General features: G+C 38.5%; 1 protein-coding gene across 1 annotated transcript in view; it reads left to right on the forward strand.

Moving 5' to 3' along the window:
* Positions 1 to 18,190, forward strand: part of FHIP1A (FHF complex subunit HOOK interacting protein 1A) — a 990,350-nt gene that overhangs the window by 501,078 nt on the left and 471,082 nt on the right. Inside the window, exon 6 of the mRNA XM_044062036.1 lies at positions 14,131 to 14,217. Within this exon, the coding sequence (XP_043917971.1) occupies positions 14,131 to 14,217 (87 nt within the window). The remainder of the gene's footprint in view (positions 1 to 14,130; positions 14,218 to 18,190) is intronic.

An 18,190-nucleotide genomic window follows, 5' to 3' on the forward strand; every position in this document is an offset into this window, starting at 1 on the left:
AGCTACCATTAAAAAAAATAATAATTAGTAGAGCATATAAAATATTGCATGGTAACTAATCAGAGGAGGTTAGAAATGATTGGGAAGAGAGATTGGATAAGCAATTGACAAAGAAACACTGGGAGGATATATGCTTGTCTCCCAAATATGTAGCAAAATCAGTTTACATAGATGTTTTTCTACCCCAAGTAGACTCCAGAGAATTTTTCCTCATGTAGACAACAAATGTTGCGAGGTGTGATTGGGAGGAAAGAGGTAATTGGGAACATATTTTCTGGGAGTGTGGTGATTTGGTGGACTTTAAGGATCCCCCATGGGATGCACTGTTGGAGATGTTGGGTGGGCAGATTGGTGTGACGAGTGAGATGATTTTTCAGAGATATGATGCAGAATCGGAATTGCCTAGAGATGGTAAAGCCTTGCTGTGTCTAGTTATGGTGGCTGCCAAAAAAGCATTTACTAGAAAATGGAAATCAAAATCTAAACCAACCATACCAGAAGTAGTGAATATAGTAGCAGGGGTAAAAAACTGGAATTGAGATCTTTAGAAAAGGGTAGGAGCAAGCCACATAGGTAAAAGTGTGAATTGTGGGAACAGTACATACAGGGGAGGATTGAGGTTTAAAGGAAGGCAGGACTTAAATGAACTGTGCAATGTTTGACTGAATATGATTGGGTAGATTGTAAGGGATGTATAAAGTTTGCAACTGTGATTGTGTCAGTATTGTTTGTGACATAAAATGCTTGCATCTAAGATTATATCAGTGGTTTGTTTTCATTTAAATAAATGTATGATTGCCTATGTCATAAGTGATGGTTTAACAAAAATGCTTCTTGTTTAAAAAAAAATACCCTCCCAGGCAAAAGCCTGGCCTTATTCAGCTATGTCAGAAATCTCAAAGGCGACACAAAAAGCAGTGTGATTAATGGTGCCACATTCACTGAGCCTAGTTATACAGCAAATCTGCTGACTGACCAGTTCAGTTCCAACTTTACCCATTAATCACACCCAGCCACTCTCCCAAGGTACAGCTTCAAACCTAACCTCTCTAGCTATAAATTGAAAGCATGTCCTGGCTGCACTTGCTAATGCCAAGAACACAGCCTCAGTAGTCCCCAATAAAATCCCAGGATGCCTTCTGAATAGTCTAAAATATGATCTATCAGGTCCACTGGAGTTGTCATTTAATTGTAGTCTCAAAAGAGACTTCATGCCATAAGAATAGAGGACTGCAGTGGTCATCCCTGTTCATATGGTTTGGACCATCAACAGATACCAGAAACTACAGACCCAGTAGTTAACTAGTCTTATATGCAAAGCCATGGAAAGGATTGTCATGGAAATGATCAACAGACATAAGAAACTTTCAAACACTGGATCCGTCCCAATTTGGCTTTGTTAAAGGAAAGTTATGCCTACTGGACCTGGTGGACTTCTTTGAGAAGTTCATGAAGGCAATAGATGAGGATAAAATAGTGCATACTGCCTATCTTTACCTGGCTAGCATATATGATACAGTTCCACACTTGGGTATTAACAGATTTAAAGAATTAGGCATAAACTCTTATATAACATGCTGGATAGCCAGTTGGCTCTCAGGTAGAACCTAGGAAGTTAGGATTGGTGAGACCACCTCCACAAAATGGCTGGTCACTAGTGGAGTCCCTTAGGGCTCTGTGCTGGACCCAACTCCTTTTTGGCATCTACTTCTTGGAAGTCAAGGTCAATGTCAAAGTTCTCTGGCTGACCAAGTTTGCAGATGATTGCAAACTGGGAGCAGTCCTAGAATCTCTCCAAGACTTAGACATCTTACAAGAGGGTCTAACACAAACAGATGATTGGTCAAAAAGCCATGGCTTAAAATGCAATGCTAAGAAATGTATATATATTATAGTGATTTTTGGGAGGTTGACCACCCCAGGAAACTGTCTTTGATAAAACACCTCTAAACGTTGATCCACAAGTCTGGGATCTGAGAACACGTTTAGACAGTAACCTGGCCTTTAACCAACACGTGTCCAATGTAGTAAGAAAGTCCTTTTAGCTTGCTAAACTTATAAATAAGAGCATGGCATCCAGACCCAAAGAAGTCATTGTACAGCTATAGTCTGCCGTCATCAGATCCATCATTGAGTATAATGCCCACTTTGGTATGTACCCGACCAGACACATGCAGCAACTGGAATGTCTGCAAAGTTTCCTTAGAAAAGAGTACAATAAACACAATGTCCTTTACAGACTGCTTCAAGCTCTATCTTTACACTCTGTCTCCCACAGACTTCTCAGAGGTAACTTATGCCTGGCATTCAAGGCATCTCTGGAACAGTCTCTGATGAACCTTTTGCACATCTACAAAACAAACAGCACCACAACTACTAGATGTGTTTGAGGAAATCCAAATGGCATATTTATACTGATATTATAAATGCTTTGTTTGCAAAAATTATTTATTTATTTATTTATTTCACATTTGTTAACCGGGTTAGTCCAACTGAGTTTGCAAACAAATCCATTTTCAGTGGAGACCCAAGGGGAAAAGCCCCAGCAAACATAAGTAAAAATAAAATGACAATATACAAATATTACATAATAATTGCAATACAAAATAATTGTAAAAAAGAAAAGGTTATTAACTATTTGCATTACATTAATAGTAAGCAACCCATTTTCAGTGGAGATCCAAGGGGAAAGAGCGCCAGCAAATATAAGCATTGATAAATATATGGGACAAAAACTATTAAAAACAACACTGCAAATACGAAATTAATTATAAAGAGAAAAACAAAAGAAAAAAATTGTGAACATTAAGGGTTGCACTGATAGTAGTGGAATAAAATTTACTACATATGAGAGTAAAAACAAAAAAAATAATCGTCGCTCAAAAGAAGGACAATGTATAGACATTGATAGGAAGTCTGGGAGAGATAGTGTGGAGAATGGGAGGGGGCTGTAGTAGGGCTATAGCAGTAGAGCTGAGGGTTTAGGAGATTAGTTAAAGCAGAAGTTACTAACAAAGAAAGAATGTTAGGAGATGCAACAGGTTATACAGTGGGAGAGACTAAAACTGTGTGTGGTCAATGCATCGGCATAATTTCAGGTTTAGTAGGTGGGATTTAAGCTCTTTTTTAAAACAGGGAAAGGAAAGGTTGGATTTAATATGGAGAAGGAGTTTGTTTATATTTAGTGAGACAGTGCTTGCAAAGTAGTTTGCCAGTATTCCTTTTGGGTTTATAAATCTGTAATACATAGACCTACTAAACCAGCACTGGCAAAAGATACACATAAATACACAAAATCATACTCGGAGGCTCTAAATAAAAACCTGCAAAAGCATCAGAGAGCTCCAAAGCAGACACCCACAAAACCTACACCTCCCGTCACAAACCAGACAACACATAAAACACAAAATCAGTGTGCCGCACAATCACAGCCGTTAAGGCAAAATAACATAGCTAACACACTAGTAATAGGTGACTCAATAGTCAGGCACACTGATGTCCCACTCACTAGGCTGGACAAGGAGAAGGTTACTGTTAGCTGCCTGTCAGGAGCCAGAATCTGCCACATAACACAAGCACTCAGGTCACTCCAGAACAAGTACAAATATGACTCTGTCATTGTTCATGTTGGTGTGAACGACATGAGCTGTACCTCCTTGGACTACATGAAAAGAGACATGGAAGAGCTCCCTGATCATGTAGCCCTGGCGGGTATGACCCTGACCCTGAGTAGCATCCTACCCTCACCAAGAATGATACCTCAGTATAAAGAAAAAATAATCAGTTTCAACAATTGGCTAAGCTTCTGGTGTCATTCAAAAGGGATCCAGTGTCTGTCAGCCTGGGATGACATGCTCGACAAGCCGCGTTGCTTTGCAAGAGATGGCTTGCGCCTGTCACCTCTTGGCTTTCGAATACTGGCCTAGGCTGTTGCTGCCCCCATAGTGACTTTTTTAGGCAAGGCTCAAAAATCAAACCCATCTCCGTAAACAGCACAAGTAAAAAACTGAGGGTTATGTTACTCAACGCCAGGAGTTTAAATCTCAAAACGCATGCGCTCGAAGCACACCTAAGTATGGAGAACGTCAACATCTGTGCAGTAACTGAAACCTGGTTCAACGCTCCAGAGAGCACTCCAGCACTACTGGGCTACAACTCATACCACATATTTCGGCCACAGAACACGGACCGAAACACAAAAGGAGGGGGGTGTATCCATATTCATCAAGTATACCCACACCTCCAGGTTAGTGGCGCATGATACCTCTGAGATCATCCATGTGCAACTAACATCGGGCAAATCTGCAATGCAAATTGTGGCCTACTACAGATCACCCTCCATGACCCAGGACCACCACTCTGCCTTTCTGGAGACACTGGAAAACATGAAGGTCCTACCAAACACCCTGATCTTGGGAGATTTCAATTACCCTACCATTAACTGGGAAAACTACTTGAGTACAAACTCCCAGGCTCAGTGCTTCCTGGAATTTATCAACTCAAATGCCCTGGATCAGCTGGTAAACTCCCCTACCAGAGGCCACAATGTATTGGACCTGGTCATCACCAACATGGGTGACAGGTGCTCCGTACCGGAGGTCAATCCGTCACTGGTTAGATCAGACCATAAACTAATCACCCTGGATGTCCACACCCCACCACCACCCCCAACCAAGGAAACCACAGTGGAAAACTTTTCCAAAGCAAACTTCACTTTACTTAAGTCAAAGGTGGTAAGTTTCACAACCCCCACACTAAAGGATAACACTGCCCAAGATGCAGAATCCTTTACAATTGCACTCTATGAGCACCTACAAGGATGCATGGATCGTGCCATCCCTAGCAAAACCAAGACTCACTCCCCTAAGAGAAGGAAACCAGTCTGGTGGATCCCTGCCATAAACAGATTATACAACAAAAGGAGAAAACTAGTTCAGAAAAAAAGCAAATTCCAAGAAGGAAAGGCATCTCTGATCAGTATCAGTAAGAAACTAAAGTCCCTCATAAAATCATCCAAGGCTAACTTCGAAAGAAAAATAGCCAAGGACTCAAAAGATAACCACAAAGCCTTCTTTAGCTATGTCAAAAATCTAAGTGGCAACTCACAGATATGATCTGAGATAGTGCAAAATAGCACAAAATATACTGAACCTACTGATATTGCCAACATACTGGCAGATAGATTCAGTGCAAACTTCACCTCCCTCTCACCTTCAAAAGGGCCCACAACAATACCGGAAAAGTATAGTGTCCCGGAAATCACAGAGGCAGAGGTGAAAACAGCCCTTTCAAAAGCCAAAAACACAGCATCAGTGGGGCCAGATGGTGTCCCAGGCTGCATCCTGCACGAACTACAGAACAAACTAACCCCCCACCTAAACACGCTGTTCAACCTCAGCCTCTCCACAGGCTACATGCCCATAGAATGGTGCACAGCAATGGTTATTCCACTCCACAAAGGAGGAGCCACAACTGACCCTGGTAACTATCGTCCCATAAGCCTGACTAGCCTGGTCTGCAAAGCTATGGAGCGCATCATCATGGAACTCATTAACAAAGACATTGGGAACCTCCAAACACTTGACCCGACCCAGTTCGGCTTTGTTAAGGCCAGATCATGCCTACTAAACCTGGTTGACTTCTTCGAGACAGTTACCAAGGCCATAGACGAGGGAAAGGTGGTTTACACAACCTACCTTGATCTCGCCAAGGCATTCGACACCATTCCTCACTCGGGTATTATAGAAAAACTCACCAGCCTGAACATAACCCCCTATGTCACAAGATGGGTTGCCAACTGGCTTACAGACAGAACTCACACAGTAAGAATAGCAGGCTCCATGTCTGACTCTAAACCAGTCACAAGTGGTGTCCCGCAAGGCTCATTTCTAGGACCCCTACTGTTTGGCATATATTTCTCAGAAGTACAGGCAAACACAGGAGGACTATGGCTAACCAAGTTCGCCGATGACTGCAAACTGGGAGCCATAATTGACTCTCCGGCTGACATGGACATCCTCCAAAAAGGCCTTACTGAGACAGACATCTGGAGTCAAAGTCATGGCCTCAAGCTAAATGCCAAAAAATGCATAGTCATCCCGTTTGGGAAAAACAAAACACCCACAAATTACCACAGAGGCGGTAGCCCCCTTAATACAGAAGAGGTAATAAGAGATCTGGGGACCCAGGTAGATAGTAATCTCTCCTTTGACAATCATATTGCCAAAGTAGTTAGGAAATCCTTCAATGTGGCCCATCTAATTACTAAGGGGTTCGCATCTAGAAATAAAGTAGATTATAGTGCCCCTCTACTCGTCACTCATCAGACCCATCCCCATTTGGGATGTACTTCACAAGACACTCCCAACAGCTTGAAAGACCACAAAAGCACCTCACCAAGAGGATTACTGGCCTCAAACATATGTCCTATGCAGCCCGACTGAAAAAACTCCGGCTGTACTCAGTGGCATATCGCTTACTCAGAGGTGATCTCTGCCTGACTTACAAAGCCATGTCTAACTCAGAATTGATGGACATGCTCCACCTAAAGAAATCCATGTCACTGTAAGCCATGTGCTCTAGTGAGCTAAACCTTGCCACAACAATAAATAGAACATGCTGGAGGGATAGTTTCCTGCCACAGATACTCCCCATGCTTTGGAACAAAATTCCTAACTACATTAGGCAGAGCCCCTCACTAACACTCTTCAAGAGAAGCCTTGACAAGTGGATGGCTAACAGGAAATACACCCCTGGGATCACTTCATTGGCTCTGCTTGACAGAGGCTCAGTTAATTAATCAATGGGGTGGCGAAAGCCGACACTCTGGCTAGGCTTATAAATGCCCTCGGGCAGATAGCCTAGTACCTACCTATGAACCTATGATAGAAAACAGAGAGAAAATTCACATGTATTACTGCTGGGTGCCAAGTAAAAGAGGAACTGCAAATAGCAAAATGGTTTGTCTCATTACAGATTACAAAGAAGCCACAATCTAGTCAACAAAGATACATTCATATTTTTGTTCTGCACCCAGATGTCCTACTGCTGTTCCTCACCTGACAGTTCGCATAAATGTGTATGTATGTATATGTGTGTGTGTGTGTGTGTGTGTGTGTGTGTGTGTGTGTGTGTGTGTATATATATATATATATATATATATATATCTTGCATATTAAGTAGGTGAAAATGTTGAATCTGATGATCGACTTCAGCAGATTCGACATTTTCTCTGAATATTGAACACACTGTCTCTATAGGAGCTAAGCTAAGACTCAATTGTAGTCTGCCTTCCACCTTTGTGCAGGTGTCCCCCACACTCTCGGTAATTATATATTCCATCTCCAAGATCACACTACAGTGGGGAAAGGGATGCATTTCCTAATCTGCACTGTACCACTATCTATCATATCATATCAACAAATCCACAGTTACATTTGCTGATATAAACTATCGCTCAAGTAACGCTCGGCAACACGGAAATCAGCCATCTGCTTTTTGACATTCCTGTGTTCACCGAACTCACATTCAACATTTTGATAGTAAACCCATATATATATATATATATATATATATATATATATATATATATATATATATTTATATATATATATATATATATATATATATATATGGGTTCACTTTATAATCTTGAAATTCTGAAATACTGAATTTCAGAATATCGAGATCATAAAGCCGAAACATCACAATACCGAATGCCCATAACCACGAAATTCAAAATCCCGACACTTACATACACACACTCACATATACACAACTGCCTCCCACACACAAACAAAACTAACCTACACTAGAAACAAGCAGGGGGGCGTCGCCCCCCTGTACCCCCCACACCACCCCTACTTATATATTCTAACTCCGAGACTGCACAATCACAGACACAAAGTCAACTCACACCCACACATTTCACAGCCCCTTGCACACACACATCACAACCAAAACACACACTAACATACACTACAGCACATAACCTACACACTCATACAAACTTACCTGCACTTGCATCCATTCATACACCGCAACACTAGAAGCTCTGAACTTCGGGATTTCGAATCTCGCGCTTCTGGTGTTTCGCGATTCTGAGCATTCGGGATTAGAATCTCGGTAAACTTAAATTCGGTGTTTTAGTTTTTTGAGATTCTAAAGGGAACCCATATATATGTGTATGTGTCTGTGTGTGTGTGTGTATTCTATATATATAATGTCTGTGTTTGCATACAGATTATATATATGCACACACACACACACACACACACACACACACACACACACACACACACACACACACACACACACACACACACACACACCATATATAAAACAAAATTTCTCTTCAAATGCTGTTTACAGTCTTATGAAATGTACAATTCCTTTTCAGCTGTTGCGCTCTACAATTATAACAGGAAAAGTTGGAGAAGTGTTTCTGTCTGTAAGCATACTCACCGTATATGCATGTTACAGAAATTACCTACAGGCAGAGTTCACGTCTTGGACTCTATGAAATATACTATTTCTGGAACATACTGTGTAGAAATATATATGCTGCAGCACAATAGAGTATGCCTGCTTCTTACTGATTACCATCATTCTTTAGATTTATATGTGTGTTAAGTAACTTGATAGCAGAAGAATAAATAGCAAATAAGTCAAGAAACAGTAATAGGTGTTATGATTACCAAAGTACTTAACTATTCACACAATCTCCACTCAAAATGAAGCATCTCAACCGTTGTTGCATATCAGTAGGTGATGCAGGGAAAATAATAACAGTGGGAAGGAAGGATAAACAGCATTAAAAGTGCTACTTTTATGGCTGTTGTTTGTGATTAAGTAGTGGATTTTTCAACTAGTTGGGCAGCTTCTCTTTCAGTTTTAAGTGGTCTGTTCAGCTTATGATCCATCTCCCCAAAACATCTGCTTTATCTCTCAACTTCTTTACTCAAAAAAATCTGGACAAAGTCAAACATAATTGCGAAGAACAAAAGGCTAAAACCAGAAAAAATGTTTAAATATTACTCCAATTCATTCAAAAAATTACAAATTTAAAATATGAAGCGAAAATCTAGACATTCTGTGAGGACTGCTACAAATATCTGGATAGTTGAGAGAAGTATGTGCTATTGGTGTGACAGGGATGTTCAGTCACTGCAGTCTAGAGACATAGCAGTGGAATGACTTAAGTAAGAAATTAACTGATGACAGCAGTGCTGAACTAAACCTGCTATTAATACCTACCCACAATCCCAACCGCATACCTTTAAAACAAGCCCTCCCATCTCCAACTCAAGCAGAAGTAGAATGGCCTAAATGCGGCCAGTTCTGAATATTTAGTTTGAGTGCCAGGGAAAGAAATACTTATGTCACTGTTTTGACAGTCTTGAGCTTGCTTCCAACTGCACTTCGACTAAATGGCACACACACAAAGCCAACTCACTCACTACAAAGGAAAGTCACAAGTGATTTACGGATATGTAGTCTACTCCACTAGTGAAACTGAAGCCTACGTAGGGAGCAAGACTACATATCCTTAAATGCTTTGCTCCACATCTTATCTGTATGGGTCACATGAGATGTTTCTTTCTCATGTGGCTGGGATGGGGGAGAGCAGTGATTTTTCTTCCAATACTTAAGGTTGCAAGCCGTGGGGCCCTATTATATCTAGTCAGTCCCTGACATTTACCTTGGAAAATGCCCCACTTGGTATACAGAATCACTCAAACAGCTATCCTACACTACATTCACCTGTCCACCTTTCTCATTGTACACTTTGCAAAACAATAATCAAGAAAAAAGTGGAATTCTGGAGAAAATAAGTAAAACAAAACAAATAACTCCACTTCTCCAGCCGAGACACAAGTCATCAATAAATGCAGTCCCAAACTTTTCCAAAGAAATTAGTTCCCAGTAACAGTTCATAAAAATGAAGTAGTTTATTCCACATATAAATGGCACAGGATTTAGCACTTTTGTCTTCCGACAGGAAACTTCTTCAGAATCAGTTGGTGTAACTTCCTTAATCTGTTAAATACATAAGAGAAACGATCTCATTGGTTAATATCATTGTACTACCCCTTCTTCTGACAATAATAGTCAAAATTGTAAAAAATAATTACAATTGTAAAAACATTTTGTGAACACACAAGAATATCACAAGGCATCCAATAAGCACACAAAAATATGTGTAAAAAATATGTATAAAAATGCGTATGCATACATATATGGTGTACACATAATAGGTTCATAGGTTAGTACTAGGCTATCGGCCCTAGGGCCTATACAAGCCTAGCCATAACAATTCCCTGGCTATTTCTTCCCACACTATTTACTTCCCTGGACCCCTGTCTAGCAGGGCGACTGACGTGATCCCTGGGGTGAATTTCATTTCTCCCATCCAATCATCAAGGTTCCTTTTGAAGAGGGCCAAAGAGGTGCTCTGCTTGACATGTATGGGCAGTCTATTCTAGAGTCTGGGGAGTCTCTGGGTCAGAAACCTATCCCTCCAGCATGTTTTGTTTATTGCGATGACAAGGTTTAGATCCCTGGAGCGTGTGGCTCTGAGGGATTGGGATTTCTTTAAGTGTTGCATGTCCAACAGCTCTGGGTTTGACATGGCCTTGTATGTTAAGCAGAGATCGCCTCGGAGTAGATGATATGCAACAGAGTATAGCTGGAGTTTTTTAAGGTGGTCAGCATAGGGCATCTGCTTTAGGCCTGTGATTCTTTTAGTGAGGTATTTCTGCGGCCTTTCCAGTTGTTGCAGATGTCTTGAGAGGTACATACCAAATGGGGTGTTGTATTCTATAATGGGTTTAATGAGGGATGAGTACAGTGGGACAATGACCTCCTTTTTTTCCGGATGAAAAGCCCTTGGTGATGAGGTGTGCCACATAGAAGGATTTCCTGACTGTTGTGGCGATGTGGTTATTAAAGGTAAGACCACTATCCACCTGTGTCCCTAAGTCTCTTATCACACTTTCGGTGTTTAGTGTACTGCCACCTATGTGGTAATTCGTGGGTACATGTTTTTTCCCAAAGGGGATAACTATACATTTCTTGGCATTGAGCTTGAGCCCATGGCTCTGGCACCAAGCATCTGTTTCTGTAAGGCCCTTTTGTAGAGTATCAACATCATTTGAGGATTCAATAATGGCTCCCAGTTTGCAGTCGTCTGTGAACTTTGTTAGCCAGAGTCTCTTAGTGTTGGCCTGTACTTCAGAGAAGTAAATGCCAAACATGAGAGGTCCCAGGACTGAACCCTGAGGTACTCCACTTGTCACTTGTCTGGAGATGGATTTGGAGTCATCTACTTTTACAGTATGGGTTCTGTTAGTAAGTCATTTGGCAACCCATCGAGTGACGTAGGGATTAATGCCCAGCTTAGTAAGTTTATCTATGATTCCAGAGTTGGGGATGGTGTCAAAGGCCTTGGCGAGGTCAAGATAGGTTGTGTGGACTGCCTTACCCTCGTCTACGGCTCTGGAGACTGATTCGAAGAAGTCAGTCAGGTTCAGGAGACAAGATCGGCCCTTCACAAACCCAAACTGGGTGGGGTCCAGTGTTTTAAGGTTGCCAATGTCTTTGTTTATAAGTTCCATGATAATAAGTTCCATGGCCTTGCAGATCAGGCTCGTCATACTGATGGGGCAGTAGTTCCTGGGATCCAAGGTGGATCCCCCCTTGTGGAGTAGGATAACTGTAGCTGTGTGCCACTCAGTGGGCATGAAGCCTGAGGTGAGGGTATGATTAAACATGACACTTAGGTGAGGTTCCAGTTCATTTTGTAGTTCATGTAGTACACAGCCCAGGATGTCATCTGGTCCCATGGATGCTGTATTCTTAGCTTTGGAGAGTGCATTTTTTACCTGTGTGGCCATTATTACCAGAATTTGGCAATCTTCCGGTATTGAGATGGGCCATTTAGGGGGTGAGAGGGGGGTGAAGTTGGCACTGAAGCGATCTGCCAGGATATTGGCAATATCCTTGGGATCAGTATATTTAATGCCATTCTGTTGTAGCTCAGAGCAGATCTGAGCCTTGCCATTTAGATTCTTGACATAGTTATAGAATGCCTTGTAGGTGTCTTTGGAATCTTTGGCAATTTTATTTTCGTAACTAGCTTTGGAGGATTTTATGAGGGATCTCAGCTTCTTACTGAGGCTGGTAAGGGAGTTTTTTGCATCCTGAGATTTTCTTCTTTTCTGCAACAGTTTCTTCCTTTTGTTGTAAAGTTTGTTTATGGCAGGGGACCACCAGATTGGCTTCCTTTTTTTTGAAGGAGAGCATCTTGGTTCTATTTGGGATGGCACGATTCATGCATGAGTGGATGTGCTTGTACAATGCCTTAGTGTAGGACTCAACAGTTAAACTTTCAGTTCCCGTCTGCATGGGTGTCATGAAGTTTGTAACTTCTGACTTGAGTAGCATGAAGTTGGCTTTGGAGAAGTTTTTTATGGAGGTTTCTTTACTGGGGGGTGGGGGTGGGATGTGGATGTTAAGGGTGATTAGCTTATGGTCTGTTCTGACCAACGAGATACAAGAATAATGTATTTATTTTAACTTATTTGCTTTAATTTTAGGGCTGGAGCCAATGAAATATGATCTTCATCCCTGGGAAAACACAGGCATCCAGGTTTATCTGCCAAATTAATTCCTTGTATCCTAGCCTGGATTCCCAGTCGCCACCCCTGTCATTAGGTTTCACTAACTCTAGAACCCAAAAATTTAAAATCTGCTGTGTTACATTTTAAAATGTGCCTATATAGAGCATTAGTTTCTTTTTTCCAACTAATTTCATACGTGTTCATATATCCTTTGCCTCAAACTACATTCTGTTTTGCCTACATAGAATGACCAACAGGTAGTACAGTAAGCAATGTAAACAACACCCTTAGTTGGACAGCTGTAGTAACCCATAGCTTGAAGTCTAAAAGATGGTGTAAGAAGATGTAGTTCTTTAAGATGTGCTATAAGAGTACACTGAGAGCACCTGCCAAATTTGTACATTCCCTTCTTGGTACCAGGCTTATTCCCTTCATCAATTTTCCCCCTTTCAAATTCTAACACACACTTTGAAACATTTATCTGTGTATGCATATATAGATACACACACACATACAGTCTATGTGCCTCTGACAGACACCAGTTCACTCCAACACACACTAAAATCCCTACCTGCCAACACATCACTATTTTCTCATTCCAGTACATTGCGACCACATGTCACACACTTTCAACAATGCACATACACTGCAATTCCTATATGTTTAACACTTGCATGCACATTGCTGTCTTTTGATCACTCATTCCAACAGGCAAAACCTCCACACAGTGCACACTTTTGACAACCCATACTGCAGCATCTACCTAAACACTCATACACGCACTACTGTTTGATCACTGACTCTAGCAGACAAAACCCACGCACTTTACATGCTTTGTCTCTCTCACCACTGCTTTTTGGTCACTCACTCTCATACTTAATACTTGCATGCCCTGCAAACTCTATACATACAGACTTCAATTCAGCTGCAGCAAACTCTTAATGAAACACCTCTCCAAACTTTGTTTTTGTAGGCCCACAACTTATCTTATGTGGTAACAAGTACTTTCCTGTTTTAAGACAGAAGCCCGACCTACCAGATTGATACTATGAGCAAGTCAGCACAGTTGATGCGTATACATACTTGACCAGCATGCATCAATGTACATTTTCAACATGTTTCAGTTCTCTATAGTACTAGTAGTGCTAATGAGCTGATTGTCGATCAGACGGATAAAAAACAAGTAAAACATAGACACTGTAAGTTAACAGTTGTAGCAGACTGAAAATTGTTTCTTACCATGAGGGCCCCAGAGTTCTATTTTTGAACTAACTGAGGCCCATACGCAGTTTGGAGATGAAATGCATTTAATATTTGTTAGTTGATGATTTTGTGAAGTAAGTAACTGTCCCTTCTTACCTCCTGATTTGGAGGCAATAGTGAACATTTTGCCCTGGTAGTGAAATTGGGTAGGTAGCATGAAAAATCATTTTAGTAATCTTTTAATGGAGAAAATACCTTTTTAATTTGTGGCCATAGAAGTTTATGCTTTATTTTTTGTCTGCCTTAGGTAGCTCATCCTGTCATCCGAAACCAACTTGTTAACTACATTCACAATGGTTTCCTTGTGCCTGTTATGGCTCCTGCTCTTCACAAGGTAAGTAACATTATACTGAACTTTTGTCTAAAATGTAATACACGCATTCTTGGATCTAGGAACATATGACTTTTTTTTTTTTTAAGTTGGCTATCTCATGAAGCTGTGAAATAAGTGTATATTAGTACCTTAAGAAGTAAAATGAGAGCTGCACATTTCTTCTGTGTTTACTTCCACAAGTATTCAACAATACTTGAATTTACCATCAAATAAAGATGTTCTGAAGTACTGAGAAAGATTCATGATTAGAAGTGTAAAAGGGCACACTGTCACAGAGCAATTGCCTTTAACCTATGGTTGCACAAATTCCTTAGTATTGCCTACACAGTCTTGTTGTGCTGCACTTCTGAAATGCTCAGCATTTATAAAAAATATTTTATCCAGTTAACTGCAAAACATTTTCATTTACTAAGAGTACATACCATGTATAAAACTGGATTTCACTTCAGAGTATTAAAAAATTGAGTGGTTAAATTCTAATCTTGATTTTTTTTTAAGAATCAACATAGCAGAAAAGGAAAATATTTCAAAATACAGAACATTTTTTATCTATGAGTAAAGTGTCTAGCTCTTTTTTTTTTTTTCAAAACAGGTTTATTGTTTTAACATATAAGAGAAATATAACAATTTTATACAAGTAATTAAAAATAGATATTATTATAATATTCAACAAAACAACTAAAGTATTTACAAAGACATCCACTACAATCAGATCAATTAATTAAACTAAAATACCATGCTATTGAAATTAGAATTTTTTTAACAAATTTTGTAAATTATCCCATACAATATAATAAGATGTTTTTCTAGTTGTTCTTGACCTAATTGTGTTTATTTCCATATGGCACACTATATTCATAACATTTTTAAATTCATTGAACGAAGGAGGTGTATCTGAAATCCAATTTCTGGTTATTATTTTCCTAGCTACTGTTAGAATAGACCATAACAAGGGAAGCTTAACCTTTTTAACACTTTGAGGTACAGGTGTGTTGAATAATATAAGAGATATTCTTTCAACTTTATACAGTCATAAAACATATGAGCCCAGTCAGCATTAATTTCTACATTACATCTCTTACATAGATTATCTTTATTATTTATTTTATTCATCATCAAAGGTGTATAAAAAGATCTATGTAAAAATTTCCATGTATAAAGTCTCCAGACAATGGAAGACGTAGTTATATAGGCAGATTCCAATATATATTGTTTATCTTGTTGATTTGGTGGGTCCCCATTAATAGAAGTGAAATAATTCCAGTATGTATCTACACTGTAAAAAGTTTCTTGTCTGATAATTTTATGTATGTATGAAAGTTTACCTTTATCAGAAACTTTATGTTGTAAATTTAATATCAAGTAATCAATCAGTGTTGGAATAGATTCTTTAACTGTTGTAGACATTAGATCTATTTTATTAATGAGATGTTGTCTAAAGGTCTGAACCTCTAACCAGCAAGTTTCTCTTAGATCAAATTCTTGCTTTAAGAAATCTAGATTTTTAACTTTATTATCAGATATCAACTGATACCAGTATTTTAGATCATTATCTATAGCTAAATGAGTTCCTTCAGAAGTAGATGACAAAAGCATACCCTGAGTATACATTATAGGGAATATAATAAAATTCCATTCCCTATACTTAGGGTGCATGAATATAAAGTTACGATATCTAATAATAATATTTAATGGGTAACAAACCATATGTTTAGGTGTAATAGGTGAAGTACAAAATTCCTTTAGTAACCATAACATAGAGTTATTTACAATCATATTTTTATGTGTTAAGGAGATTTTCATGAAGTGCATACTAATTAGCTCCCAATAATCTTTCCATTTTGCGACATATGACTGATCTATTAATAAAGTAATAACTTTTACAATAGAAGAGATAGTATATAAATTAAAGTCTGGAAAAGAAATACCCCTTGAGACCAGCTATTAGTATGTTTCTTTAATGCAATCCTAGGTCTATTAGGTGCCCATAGGAAATTTAACATTAGTGTATTCAGTTTCTTGATAATTATTTTTGTAGGTGGAAGTATTATTGATTGTATTAAGTATAAAATCTTGGGGAATATTATCATTTTAATAATTGTAAGTCTCTCCTCCATAGTAAAAAACATATTATTCCAGGTATTAAAAGGTTTTGTATATTAAGAAAACAGGTATTATAATTATTATATATAATAGATTTAATATCTTTAGATAGTATTATACCTAAATAAGTTATCTGACCTGAATTGGGTACATATTTAGTAAAATCACTAATGAGAATATTTTTCGTGTATATATAGGTAGTATTTTAGTTTTTTCTTCATTGAATATTAAACCAGAAATACTTTCAAAATTCATCATTTTATCAAATAGAGACTGCATAGAAGAATTAGATCCTGCTGATGTAATTAGAACATCATCTGCAAAAAGTTGAATTTTGGATGTTGTATTTTCATCTATTTCAAAACCCTCTATGTCAGTACTGTTTCTGATCAAATTAGCCCAAGGCTCCATTACTAAAGTGAATAATAGTGGAGAAAGTGGACATCCTTGTTTTGTACCTTTAAAAATGGGTATTTTTGTGAAACATATGTTCCTACCTTAATATAAGCCAATGTTCCTTTGTATAAATGCTCAATTAGATTTACATATGCATCTGAGAAGTTTGTGCACTTCAGTAAGGTAAACAGATAGTCCCAACTTACTGAATCAAATGCTGAACTTATATCAAGACTAATAAGTGTTAAATCTTTCTTTTTCCTATTTGCAAAATCAATTAATGTTAAAGTTCTTCTTATATTATCAAAAGTATTTCTATTTACAATGAAGCCTGTCTGATCTATATCTATAATGCTGGGGATGATTGTCTTCAACCTATCAGCAAAAATACTCATAAACATTTTATAATCAACATTAAGTAATGAGATGGGCCGATATGAAGTGCATCTAGTTGGATCTTTATTAGGTTTTAAAATTGGTGAAATAAATGTATATTGCCAAGATGGGGGGGGTTATTAACTCAGTTTGGGCCAAAATAAAAACCTTATGTATTAATGAATATGTACTTTTAGAAAGGATTTTATATATCTCTGGTATAATACCATCATTACCCGGTGCTTTGTTTGATTTAAGCTTATTTATTTGTGTAATAACCTCTGTATATGAAATACTTCTGTCCAATAGTTTAATCTGTTGTTTATTAAGCTTTTTATTCATGTTTGTGGTTATAAACTCCTTTATTTTATCTTTAGGTTCCATGTTAATGTTATTATGGTTAATTTTGTGAAAGTGATTTCTAAATTCATCTAGTATTTCTGGTATACTAGAAACATTCTTCTTTTTCCTTAGAGAAAAGATTTCTTTGATATGGTTTTGTTTATTCAACCTTTTTGTTTTATTTTTATAGGTTCATAGGTTCATAGGTTCATACTAGGCTATCTGCCCGAGGGCATTTACAAGCCTAGCCCATAGTTTTGTGGCTTATGCCACCCCTTTAGTATGGGGAACTATACCCATTATTTTGCTGTGCCTCTGTTGAGCAGTGACACTGAGGAATAGGGGGTATCCTGCGATCTATCCCTGGGTATATCTGCGATCTCCCATCCATTGGTCAAGGTTTCTCTTGAACAAGGCCAGCGAGGTGCTCTGCCTCACATATACCGGGATTTTATTCCACAGCATAGGGAGTCTTTGGGTGATGAAGTCTATTTAAGTCTATGTAAGTATTTGGGGCTTATTGAATAAGACAAAAACTTGTATTTCTCTAAAGTTATTTTAACTTTATGAGTTAAAATTTCTTTGTATTTCTCATTTAGTTTGTTTATTTCTTCAATAACTTTCTTGTCCATAATATTTTCTTTATTATTATGTTTATAAGAGTCTAATTTACTTTGAATATCTAACAATTCCTTATCCCAAAATTTCCTTTTATTATTATACCATCTGATACTTTGTCCATATAGATATGATTTTA

The sequence above is a fragment of the Protopterus annectens genome, chromosome 2.part1 (genome assembly GCF_019279795.1).
Source record: "Protopterus annectens isolate FY-2018-M chromosome 2.part1, PAN1.0, whole genome shotgun sequence".
Lineage (NCBI taxonomy): Eukaryota > Metazoa > Chordata > Ceratodontiformes > Protopteridae > Protopterus > Protopterus annectens.